Source organism: Telmatherina bonti, assembly GCF_933228915.1.
Source record: "Telmatherina bonti genome assembly, chromosome: 14".
NCBI classification, from domain to species: domain Eukaryota; kingdom Metazoa; phylum Chordata; class Actinopteri; order Atheriniformes; family Telmatherinidae; genus Telmatherina; species Telmatherina bonti.
Genome location: NC_136612.1, coordinates 39,999,060 through 40,013,033, shown reverse-complemented (window position 1 = coordinate 40,013,033; position 13,974 = coordinate 39,999,060). Strand labels below are relative to the sequence as shown.

The 13,974-nt window shown below is 47.2% G+C and overlaps 2 protein-coding genes across 2 annotated transcripts in view; one reads left to right on the top strand and one right to left on the bottom strand.

The window, feature by feature from the left end:
- Positions 1-10,963, bottom strand: part of gh1 (growth hormone 1) — a gene marked incomplete at both ends in the record, with an annotated part of 15,741 nt that extends 4,778 nt beyond the window's left edge. The window contains one exon of the mRNA XM_079253194.1: positions 10,577-10,963. Coding sequence (XP_079109320.1) covers positions 10,577-10,963 — 387 coding nt within the window. The remainder of the gene's footprint in view (positions 1-10,576) is intronic.
- LOC306765708 (cell division cycle protein 27 homolog) lies at positions 10,962-12,171 on the top strand (the record flags this gene model as incomplete). The annotated part of the gene is made up of 4 exons (XM_079253193.1): positions 10,962-10,967; positions 11,267-11,341; positions 11,501-11,630; positions 11,796-12,171. The coding sequence occupies 4 exons, from the start codon at positions 10,962-10,964 to the stop codon at positions 11,885-11,887; spliced, it is 303 nt and encodes a 100-aa protein (XP_079109319.1). The 3' UTR covers positions 11,888-12,171.
- Between the last annotated feature and the right edge of the window lie 1,803 nt (positions 12,172-13,974).

Genomic DNA, 13,974 nt, shown 5'->3' with positions numbered 1-13,974 from the left:
CACCAGGACTTCTGCAGATAACAGACCAGATGACTACATGCTGTATGGTCCTGTTCACCAGGACTTCTGCAGATAACAGACCAGATGACTACATGCTGTATGGTCCTGTTCACCAGGACTTCTGCAGATAACAGACCAGATGACTACATGCTGTATGGTCCTGTTCACCAGGACTTCTGCAGATAACAGACCAGATGACTACATGCTGTATGGTCCTGTTCACCAGGACTTCTGCAGATAACAGACCAGATGACTACATGCTGTATGGTCCTGTTCACCAGGACTTCTGCAGATAACAGACCAGATGACCACATGCTGTATGATCCTGTTCACCAGGACTTCTGCAGATAACAGACCAGATGACTACATGCTGTATGGTCCTGTTCACCAGGACTTCTGCAGATATCAGACCACATGACTACATGCTGTATGATCCTGTTCACCAGGACTTCTGCAGATAACAGACCAGATGACCACATGCTGTATGGTCCTGTTCACCAGGACTTCTGCAGATAACAGACCAGATGACTACATGCTGTATGGTCCTGTTCACCAGGACTTCTGCAGATATCAGACCACATGACTACATGCTGTATGATCCTGTTCACCAGGACTTCTGCAGATAACAGACCAGATGACTACATGCTGTATGGTCCTGTTCACCAGGACTTCTGCAGATAACAGACCAGATGACTACATGCTGTATGGTCCTGTTCACCAGGACTTCTGCAGATAACAGACCAGATGACTACATGCTGTATGGTCCTGTTCACCAGGACTTCTGCAGATAACAGACCAGATGACTACATGCTGTATGGTCCTGTTCACCAGGACTTCTGTAGATAACAGACCAGATGACTACATGCTGTATGATCCTGTTCACCAGGACTTCTGCAGATAACAGACCAGATGACTACATGCTGTATGGTCCTGTTCACCAGGACTTCTGCAGATAACAGACCAGATGACCACATGCTGTATGGTCCTGTTCACCAGGACTTCTGCAGATAACAGACCAGATGACCACATGCTGTATGATCCTGTTCACCAGGACTTCTGCAGATAACAGACCAGATGACTACATGGTGTATGGTCCTGTTCACCAGGACTTCTGCAGATAACAGACCAGATGACTACATGCTGTATGGTCCTGTTCACCAGGACTTCTGCAGATAACAGACCAGATGACTACATGCTGTATGGTCCTGTTCACCAGGACTTCTGCAGATAACAGACCAGATGACTACATGCTGTATGATCCTGTTCACCAGGACTTCTGCAGATAACAGACCAGATGACTACATGCTGTATGATCCTGTTCACCAGGACTTCTGCAGATAACAGACCAGATGACTACATGCTGTATGGTCCTGTTCACCAGGACTTCTGCAGATAACAGACCACATGACTACATGCTGTATGGTCCTGTTCACCAGGACTTCTGTAGATAACAGACCAGATGACTACATGCTGTATGATCCTGTTCACCAGGACTTCTGCAGATAACAGACCAGATGACCACATGCTGTATGGTCCTGTTCACCAGGACTTCTGCAGATAACAGACCAGATGACTACATGCTGTATGGTCCTGTTCACCAGGACTTCTGCAGATAACAGACCAGATGACTACATGCTGTATGATCCTGTTCACCAGGACTTCTGCAGATAACAGACCAGATGACTACATGCTGTATGGTCCTGTTCACCAGGACTTCTGCAGATAACAGACCAGATGACTACATGCTGTATGATCCTGTTCACCAGGACTTCTGCAGATAACAGACCAGATGACTACATGCTGTATGATCCTGTTCACCAGGACTTCTGCAGATAACAGACCAGATGACTACATGCTGTATGGTCCTGTTCACCAGGACTTCTGCAGATATCAGACCAGATGACTACATGCTGTATGATCCTGTTCACCAGGACTTCTGCAGATAACAGACCAGATGACTACATGCTGTATGGTCCTGTTCACCAGGACTTCTGCAGATAACAGACCAGATGACTACATGCTGTATGGTCCTGTTCACCAGGACTTCTGCAGATAACAGACCAGATGACTACATGCTGTATGGTCCTGTTCACCAGGACTTCTGCAGATAACAGACCAGATGACCACATGCTGTATGGTCCTGTTCACCAGGACTTCTGCAGATAACAGACCAGATGACTACATGCTGTATGGTCCTGTTCACCAGGACTTCTGCAGATAACAGACCAGATGACTACATGCTGTATGGTCCTGTTCACCAGGACTTCTGCAGATAACAGACCAGATGACTACATGCTGTATGGTCCTGTTCACCAGGACTTCTGCAGATAACAGACCAGATGACTACATGCTGTATGGTCCTGTTCACCAGGACTTCTGCAGATAACAGACCAGATGACTACATGCTGTATGATCCTGTTCACCAGGACTTCTGCAGATAACAGACCAGATGACTACATGCTGTATGGTCCTGTTCACCAGGACTTCTGCAGATAACAGACCAGATGACTACATGCTGTATGATCCTGTTCACCAGGACTTCTGCAGATAACAGACCAGATGACTACATGCTGTATGGTCCTGTTCACCAGGACTTCTGCAGATAAGACCAGATGACCACATGCTGTATGGTCCTGTTCACCAGGACTTCTGCAGATAAGACCAGATGACCACATGCTGTATGGTCCTGTTCACCAGGACTTCTGCAGATAACAGACCAGATGACCACATGCTGTATGGTCCTGTTCACCAGGACTTCTGCAGATAACAGACCAGATGACTACATGCTGTATGGTCCTGTTCACCAGGACTTCTGCAGATAACAGACCAGATGACCACATGCTGTATGGTCCTGTTCACCAGGACTTCTGCAGATAACAGACCAGATGACTACATGCTGTATGGTCCTGTTCACCAGGACTTCTGCAGATAACAGACCAGATGACTACATGCTGTATGGTCCTGTTCACCAGGACTTCTGCAGATAACAGACCAGATGACCACATGCTGTATGATCCTGTTCACCAGGACTTCTGCAGATAACAGACCAGATGACTACATGCTGTATGGTCCTGTTCACCAGGACTTCTGCAGATAACAGACCAGATGACTACATGCTGTATGGTCCTGTTCACCAGGACTTCTGCAGATAACAGACCAGATGACCACATGCTGTATGGTCCTGTTCACCAGGACTTCTGCAGATAACAGACCAGATGACTACATGCTGTATGATCCTGTTCACCAGGACTTCTGCAGATAACAGACCAGATGACTACATGCTGTATGGTCCTGTTCACCAGGACTTCTGCAGATAACAGACCAGATGACCACATGCTGTATGGTCCTGTTCACCAGGACTTCTGCAGATAACAGACCAGATGACTACATGCTGTATGGTCCTGTTCACCAGGACTTCTGCAGATAACAGACCAGATGACTACATGCTGTATGGTCCTGTTCACCAGGACTTCTGCAGATAACAGACCAGATGACTACATGCTGTATGGTCCTGTTCACCAGGACTTCTGCAGATAACAGACCAGATGACCACATGCTGTATGGTCCTGTTCACCAGGACTACTGCAGATAACAGACCAGATGACTACATGCTGTATGGTCCTGTTCACCAGGACTTCTGCAGATAACAGACCAGATGACTACATGCTGTATGGTCCTGTTCACCAGGACTTCTGCAGATAACAGACCAGATGACTACATGCTGTATGGTCCTGTTCACCAGGACTTCTGCAGATAACAGACCAGATGACCACATGCTGTATGGTCCTGTTCACCAGGACTTCTGCAGATAACAGACCAGATGACTACATGCTGTATGGTCCTGTTCACCAGGACTTCTGCAGATAACAGACCAGATGACCACATGCTGTATGGTCCTGTTCACCAGGACTTCTGCAGATAACAGACCAGATGACTACATGCTGTATGGTCCTGTTCACCAGGACTTCTGCAGATAACAGACCAGATGACTACATGCTGTATGATCCTGTTCACCAGGACTTCTGCAGATAACAGACCAGATGACCACATGCTGTATGGTCCTGTTCACCAGGACTTCTGCAGATAACAGACCAGATGACCACATGCTGTATGATCCTGTTCACCAGGACTTCTGCAGATAACAGACCAGATGACTACATGCTGTATGGTCCTGTTCACCAGGACTTCTGTAGATAACAGACCAGATGACCACATGCTGTATGGTCCTGTTCACCAGGACTTCTGCAGATAACAGACCAGATGACTACATGCTGTATGGTCCTGTTCACCAGGACTTCTGCAGATAACAGACCAGATGACCACATGCTGTATGGTCCTGTTCACCAGGACTTCTGCAGATAACAGACCAGATGACTACATGCTGTATGGTCCTGTTCACCAGGACTTCTGCAGATAACAGACCAGATGACTACATGCTGTATGGTCCTGTTCACCAGGACTTCTGTAGATAACAGACCACATGACTACATGCTGTATGGTCCTGTTCACCAGGACTTCTGCAGATAACAGACCACATGACCACATGCTGTATGATCCTGTTCACCAGGACTTCTGCAGATAACAGACCACATGACTACATGCTGTATGGTCCTGTTCACCAGGACTTCTGCAGATATCAGACCACATGACTACATGCTGTATGGTCCTGTTCACCAGGACTTCTGCAGATAACAGACCAGATGACCACATGCTGTATGATCCTGTTCACCAGGACTTCTGCAGATATCAGACCACATGACTACATGCTGTATGGTCCTGTTCACCAGGACTTCTGCAGATAACAGACCAGATGACTACATGCTGTATGGTCCTGTTCACCAGGACTTCTGCAGATAACAGACCAGATGACTACATGCTGTATGGTCCTGTTCACCAGGACTTCTGCAGATATCAGACCAGATGACTACATGCTGTATGGTCCTGTTCACCAGGACTTCTGCAGATAACAGACCAGATGACTACATGCTGTATGGTCCTGTTCACCAGGACTTCTGCAGATAACAGACCAGATGACTACATGCTGTATGGTCCTGTTCACCAGGACTTCTGCAGATAACAGACCAGATGACTACATGCTGTATGATCCTGTTCACCAGGACTTCTGCAGATAACAGACCACATGACCACATGCTGTATGATCCTGTTCACCAGGACTTCTGCAGATAACAGACCAGATGACTACATGCTGTATGATCCTGTTCACCAGGACTTCTGCAGATAACAGACCACATGCTGTATGATCCTGTTCACCAGGACTTCTGCAGATAACAGACCAGATGACCACATGCTGTATGGTCCTGTTCACCAGGACTTCTGCAGATAACAGACCAGATGACTACATGCTGTATGGTCCTGTTCACCAGGACTTCTGCAGATAACAGACCACATGCTGTATGATCCTGTTCACCAGGACTTCTGCAGATAACAGACCAGATGACCACATGCTGTATGGTCCTGTTCACCAGGACTTCTGCAGATAACAGACCAGATGACTACATGCTGTATGGTCCTGTTCACCAGGACTTCTGCAGATAACAGACCACATGCTGTATGATCCTGTTCACCAGGACTTCTGCAGATAACAGACCAGATGACTACATGCTGTATGATCCTGTTCACCAGGACTTCTGCAGATAACAGACCAGATGACTACATGCTGTATGGTCCTGTTCACCAGGACTTCTGCAGATAACAGACCAGATGACTACATGCTGTATGGTCCTGTTCACCAGGACTTCTGCAGATAACAGACCAGATGACTACATGCTGTATGATCCTGTTCACCAGGACTTCTGCAGATAACAGACCAGATGACCACATGCTGTATGGTCCTGTTCACCAGGACTTCTGCAGATAACAGACCAGATGACTACATGCTGTATGGTCCTGTTCACCAGGACTTCTGCAGATAACAGACCAGATGACTACATGCTGTATGATCCTGTTCACCAGGACTTCTGCAGATAACAGACCAGATGACCACATGCTGTATGGTCCTGTTCACCAGGACTTCTGCAGATAACAGACCAGATGACCACATGCTGTATGGTCCTGTTCACCAGGACTTCTGCAGATAACAGACCAGATGACTACATGCTGTATGGTCCTGTTCACCAGGACTTCTGCAGATAACAGACCAGATGACTACATGCTGTATGGTCCTGTTCACCAGGACTTCTGCAGATAACAGACCAGATGACTACATGCTGTATGGTCCTGTTCACCAGGACTTCTGCAGATAACAGACCAGATGACTACATGCTGTATGGTCCTGTTCACCAGGACTTCTGCAGATAACAGACCACATGACTACATGCTGTATGGTCCTGTTCACCAGGACTTCTGTAGATAACAGACCAGATGACTACATGCTGTATGATCCTGTTCACCAGGACTTCTGCAGATAACAGACCAGATGACTACATGCTGTATGGTCCTGTTCACCAGGACTTCTGCAGATAACAGACCACATGACTACATGCTGTATGATCCTGTTCACCAGGACTTCTGCAGATAACAGACCAGATGACTACATGCTGTATGATCCTGTTCACCAGGACTTCTGCAGATAACAGACCAGATGACCACATGCTGTATGATCCTGTTCACCAGGACTTCTGCAGATAACAGACCAGATGACTACATGCTGTATGATCCTGTTCACCAGGACTTCTGCAGATAACAGACCAGATGACCACATGCTGTATGATCCTGTTCACCAGGACTTCTGCAGATAACAGACCAGATGACTACATGCTGTATGGTCCTGTTCACCAGGACTTCTGCAGATAACAGACCAGATGACCACATGCTGTATGATCCTGTTCACCAGGACTTCTGCAGATAACAGACCAGATGACCACATGCTGTATGATCCTGTTCACCAGGACTTCTGCAGATAACAGACCAGATGACCACATGCTGTATGATCCTGTTCACCAGGACTTCTGCAGATAACAGACCAGATGACTACATGCTGTATGGTCCTGTTCACCAGGACTTCTGCAGATAACAGACCAGATGACTACATGCTGTATGATCCTGTTCACCAGGACTTCTGCAGATAACAGACCAGATGACTACATGCTGTATGGTCCTGTTCACCAGGACTTCTGCAGATAACAGACCAGATGACCACATGCTGTATGGTCCTGTTCACCAGGACTTCTGCAGATAACAGACCAGATGACTACATGCTGTATGGTCCTGTTCACCAGGACTTCTGCAGATAACAGACCAGATGACTACATGCTGTATGATCCTGTTCACCAGGACTTCTGCAGATAACAGACCAGATGACTACATGCTGTATGGTCCTGTTCACCAGGACTTCTGCAGATAACAGACCAGATGACTACATGCTGTATGATCCTGTTCACCAGGACTTCTGCAGATAACAGACCAGATGACCACATGCTGTATGGTCCTGTTCACCAGGACTTCTGCAGATAACAGACCAGATGACTACATGCTGTATGGTCCTGTTCACCAGGACTTCTGCAGATAACAGACCAGATGACTACATGCTGTATGGTCCTGTTCACCAGGACTTCTGCAGATAACAGACCAGATGACTACATGCTGTATGGTCCTGTTCACCAGGACTTCTGCAGATAACAGACCACATGACTACATGCTGTATGGTCCTGTTCACCAGGACTTCTGCAGATAACAGACCAGATGACTACATGCTGTATGGTCCTGTTCACCAGGACTTCTGCAGATAACAGACCAGATGACTACATGCTGTATGATCCTGTTCACCAGGACTTCTGCAGATAACAGACCACATGACTACATGCTGTATGGTCCTGTTCACCAGGACTTCTGCAGATATCAGACCACATGACTACATGCTGTATGATCCTGTTCACCAGGACTTCTGCAGATAACAGACCAGATGACTACATGCTGTATGGTCCTGTTCACCAGGACTTCTGCAGATAACAGACCAGATGACTACATGCTGTATGGTCCTGTTCACCAGGACTTCTGCAGATAACAGACCAGATGACTACATGCTGTATGGTCCTGTTCACCAGGACTTCTGCAGATAACAGACCAGATGACTACATGCTGTATGGTCCTGTTCACCAGGACTTCTGCAGATAACAGACCAGATGACCACATGCTGTATGGTCCTGTTCACCAGGACTTCTGCAGATAACAGACCAGATGACTACATGCTGTATGGTCCTGTTCACCAGGACTTCTGTAGATAACAGACCAGATGACCACATGCTGTATGGTCCTGTTCACCAGGACTTCTGCAGATAACAGACCAGATGACCACATGCTGTATGGTCCTGTTCACCAGGACTTCTGCAGATAACAGACCACATGACTACATGCTGTATGGTCCTGTTCACCAGGACTTCTGCAGATAACAGACCAGATGACTACATGCTGTATGGTCCTGTTCACCAGGACTTCTGCAGATAACAGACCAGATGACTACATGCTGTATGGTCCTGTTCACCAGGACTTCTGCAGATAACAGACCAGATGACTACATGCTGTATGGTCCTGTTCACCAGGACTTCTGCAGATAACAGACCAGATGACCACATGCTGTATGGTCCTGTTCACCAGGACTTCTGCAGATAACAGACCAGATGACTACATGCTGTATGGTCCTGTTCACCAGGACTTCTGCAGATAACAGACCAGATGACTACATGCTGTATGGTCCTGTTCACCAGGACTTCTGTAGATAACAGACCAGATGACCACATGCTGTATGATCCTGTTCACCAGGACTTCTGCAGATAACAGACCAGATGACTACATGCTGTATGGTCCTGTTCACCAGGACTTCTGCAGATAACAGACCAGATGACTACATGCTGTATGGTCCTGTTCACCAGGACTTCTGCAGATAACAGACCAGATGACTACATGCTGTATGGTCCTGTTCACCAGGACTTCTGCAGATAACAGACCAGATGACTACATGCTGTATGGTCCTGTTCACCAGGACTTCTGCAGATAACAGACCAGATGACTACATGCTGTATGATCCTGTTCACCAGGACTTCTGCAGATAACAGACCAGATGACCACATGCTGTATGATCCTGTTCACCAGGACTTCTGCAGATAACAGACCAGATGACTACATGCTGTATGATCCTGTTCACCAGGACTTCTGCAGATAACAGACCAGATGACTACATGCTGTATGGTCCTGTTCACCAGGACTTCTGCAGATAACAGACCAGATGACTACATGCTGTATGATCCTGTTCACCAGGACTTCTGCAGATAACAGACCAGATGACTACATGCTGTATGATCCTGTTCACCAGGACTTCTGCAGATAACAGACCAGATGACTACATGCTGTATGATCCTGTTCACCAGGACTTCTGCAGATAACAGACCAGATGACTACATGCTGTATGATCCTGTTCACCAGGACTTCTGTAGATAACAGACCAGATGACTACATGCTGTATGGTCCTGTTCACCAGGACTTCTGCAGATAACAGACCAGATGACTACATGCTGTATGGTCCTGTTCACCAGGACTTCTGCAGATAACAGACCAGATGACCACATGCTGTATGATCCTGTTCACCAGGACTTCTGCAGATAACAGACCAGATGACTACATGCTGTATGATCCTGTTCACCAGGACTTCTGCAGATAACAGACCAGATGACTACATGCTGTATGGTCCTGTTCACCAGGACTTCTGCAGATAACAGACCAGATGACTACATGCTGTATGGTCCTGTTCACCAGGACTTCTGCAGATAACAGACCAGATGACTACATGCTGTATGATCCTGTTCACCAGGACTTCTGCAGATAACAGACCAGATGACTACATGCTGTATGGTCCTGTTCACCAGGACTTCTGTAGATAACAGACCAGATGACTACATGCTGTATGATCCTGTTCACCAGGACTTCTGCAGATAACAGACCAGATGACTACATGCTGTATGGTCCTGTTCACCAGGACTTCTGCAGATAACAGACCAGATGACTACATGCTGTATGATCCTGTTCACCAGGACTTCTGCAGATATCAGACCACATGACTACATGCTGTATGGTCCTGTTCACCAGGACTTCTGCAGATAACAGACCACATGACTACATGCTGTATGGTCCTGTTCACCAGGACTTCTGCAGATAACAGACCAGATGACTACATGCTGTATGATCCTGTTCACCAGGACTTCTGCAGATAACAGACCAGATGACTACATGCTGTATGATCCTGTTCACCAGTGCAGAACTTCTGGCTGTGCAGAGATTTATCAACATGGCTCAGATGTACGATCCCAGCTTCTGCCTCTCTCTGCATGCTTGGTCACTTTGGTGATGTTAACATGGAAATGAACACTGCAGGTGTCGTCCTGACCGCCTTGTGTATCGCAAAGAAAACTATTCTCATGAATTATTCAGTTTAGAAATCTCCTTTCAGACCACATCGCTGATGAGACGATGTCTGCCTCCTCTAAACATCAGCTGGACAAACTGTGTTTTCTCTGGTCCCCTGTACTCAGCTCCATCACTTAGTGGGGGGGGGACCTTGTTGCACCCTGAGGTTGGGAGATGGGGGGGGGGGGGGGGGGATCTCTGATGTCTGTGGTAGCCTCCTGGGTGGGGATCTTGGCTGCCCTGCTGCTGGCGGGGCTGTGTCTCCTGTCCTGGGGGGGCTTGGGTGGGTCAGCGGTTGGAGTTGCCTCGCGGCGGCGGGGTGAGGTCGCTGGAAGGGGGGGGGGATTGGCGGGTTGCCGTGCCGCTGCGGGGTGGACTGGGTGGGGGTCCCGAGCGCCGGTGCCCGGGGCTGTCCCCTGTCTCCCGTGGGGGGAGGGTTGGCCTTCACCGGGAGGGCTGGGCTGAACTTGCTGCTGTTGTGGTGGGGGGCCCGTGCCCTGGTGCTTGGTTGTGGCCCTGGGACCAAGGGAGTGGGTGGTCTCAGCATGCCTGTGTGGATGTGGAGGTCTGTGTGTGGATGTTTGGGTGTGTGTATGGTGGGTGTGTGTGTGTGGGGGAGGTGTATGGGGGAGGGTGGTGTATGTGTGCGATGGGTAGGGATGTGTTGTTTGGGGGAGGGGAGGGGTGACCCATTAATGAATTTAACACACAAATGGCAGATTATTGTCCAAATAAAAGCGTAAATAATGGAGACATCAGGAAATGTTGAGCTACAGCAGTGTGGTTACCATGGTGACAGCCTCCAACTGTGCGTGGTGGCTGTAGATAAAGGCTCTCTCTGTCTCTGCAGGCGGCCCTTCAGGAGTTGGAGGAGTTGAAGCAGATAGTCCCCAAAGAGTCTCTGGTTTACTTCCTTATAGGAAAGGTAAGCACCACCTGGCTGTGTCGTCCAATCAGAAACAGACGCTGTTTAGAGAAATGCTTGGTTCTGAATCACAGTAACTCTGATGTCGTAGTCTATCTTCAGATGTGTTGCCATGTCACAGCGTGGCAATGATTGGCTAAACATCCCCCTACCCCCCAGGTGTATAAGAAGCTGGGTCAGACTCACCTGGCTCTGATGAACTTTAGCTGGGCCATGGATCTGGACCCAAAAGGAGCCAACAACCAGATCAAAGAGGCCATTGACAAGAGATACCTGCCAGAAGATGAAGGTACTGATCAAACAACCTGACCAGTGATGCTACGGACAGGTTGATCTGACGTAATTATCATAAATCAGCTTGATTCAAATCCAGTTTGAACCTGATCGGTGTAATTCAGATCATAATCAATAGACTGAGCACATAATCAATAACCTGTCTCACCTGTCTCCTCAGCGGCTGAGGTGGACGACAGTCAGGACAGCAGTATCATGACAGACGCTGACGACACGCAGCTCCACACGGCTGAAAGTGACGACGTTCTTTAACCCCACCCCCCTCCTTATACCCCGCCCCCTGCTTCTGCTGCCCTTCTCTGGTTGGCTGGAGGAGTACTGTTGCTAGGCAACGTTCTGAAAGTGATCTGAGCATCACTCAGCCCTCCACCATGCTATCCGGCTGGTTGAAAAAGACTGCTGCTGACCTTAAGCCCTGCCCCTTCACCCTTGCCTTCCTTTTATGTCACTGAGTTTGTCTTCTGACATCACAACTGTTTTTTATGTTCTTTTTATCATCCTGATGGAAATAAAACAATAAAAACATTTAAATCCTGCCCACCAGCTTCTAGATCCTGTTGACTAATCAGATGATGAATAAATGGATGTATAAAAGTACTTTGATTCCTAACGGGGAAATCCACCGACTCGCATTTAAGGACTCAACTGCAGTTAAGGCAATCCATGGAAATTGTGCAAAGGAGAAAAACAAACAGTTCAGAGAGTTAAAGCTTTAACATACAAGTTATCTAGGTACGTTTAGCGAATTCCCACACGTAGATGCTTTCGCCATAACGCTGAATAGTAGATGTTATGGTTAGCGAATGTTATCGCTAACAGACTCTACAGTTACAAACGTCATGCCTCATGAACATTACAGAAGTTACGGTTCGTGAATGTTATTGCTTGCGGATGGATGGTTAGCGGACATCATGGCTAACGGTCATTACGGTTACAGACATCATGGCTAGTGAATGTTACAGAAGTTACGGTTAGCTGATGTTATCATTAACTCTACGGTTCCTCACGTTATGGCTAATGAATGTGACGGAAGTTACAGTTAGCAAATATCGTTAACTACTTTATGGTTACAGACGATACAGTAAGTGAAACTTAACGCTAACAGACTTTACGGTTCCAGATATGGCTAATGAATGTTACAGAAGTTACGGTTAGCGAATGTTATCGCTAACGGACTTTACGGTTACGGACATCATGGCTAATGAATGTTACAGAAGTTATGGTTAGCAAATATCGTTAACAGACTTTACGGTTACATATATCATGGCTAATGAACGTTACAGAAGTTATGGTTAGCAAATATCGTTAACAGACTTTACGGTTACATATATCATGGCTAATGAACGTTACAGAAGTTACGGTTAGCGAATGTTATTGCTACTGGGTGGATCTTATGTAGTGATCCGACTGTGTTTTGGCCCATCCAAACCTTTCGTATGCTTTCTCAGTTTTCAAACCTTCAGCCACTTCCTCATCATGGGTTTCATTTCATTCCAAACTCTGATGCGAACATTTAGCCATTGTATCCACCACATGCCAGCCCAGTTGTCATACTTTGCACTGAACACACACTCACAGCTTTATAAACCCGATTCAAGTACAACCTGCAGAAGAGGAACACAGATGCACACACGTAAGAGACACAGTCCTTTGCATCCAGCAGGATGCCATACGGCCATCAGCACGTCTTTTCCAGCATTAAACCTGGACAGCTTCCAATCACTTCAAGCATGATTTTGTGATGGGGTTTTTCCAGAGGTTCATTTTCAGAGATGCAATGTTCTGTGCTGATTAGTTTACTTTTTATGCACAAAGGGAGACAGCCGGCAGAGTTTCCAACATGTTTTGCCTGTGTTAATTCATGTTGTTACCTCAGGGCTCCAATAGGGGGAGCTCTTTCCCCCTCATGCTACAGAGTGAACTGCAGAATGGTGTTTGGTGCTGCTGAGATGTTTGGCTGGAGGACAATTCCTGACCGCCAACTGAAATCCTCATGGTTACTATCCCCCTCAAAACAACTGGACATGAAAGAAGGACACCATGGTGATCTTCAGGTAGTTGTTAGCAGGTTTTGTCCTGAAAGGATCACTGACCACTAGGGAGCAGCAAAAACCAGTTCAAGACTGGTAAGCACCAGTTTTATTGCTTCATCCCAGTTGAGAAAGGAAACACGGCAGTGTCAGTGTGAGAAACCTTTGTTATAAATGAAGGGAAGATTGAACAGTTAAACTACTAAACATTTTAACGCTCGTGGCCAGCTGATAGGTGGGAGGAGCTAGCCATCCTAGAGGGTGAGGGCATCGTAACATAGAACGGCACCAAAAAACAAGTAGATCATT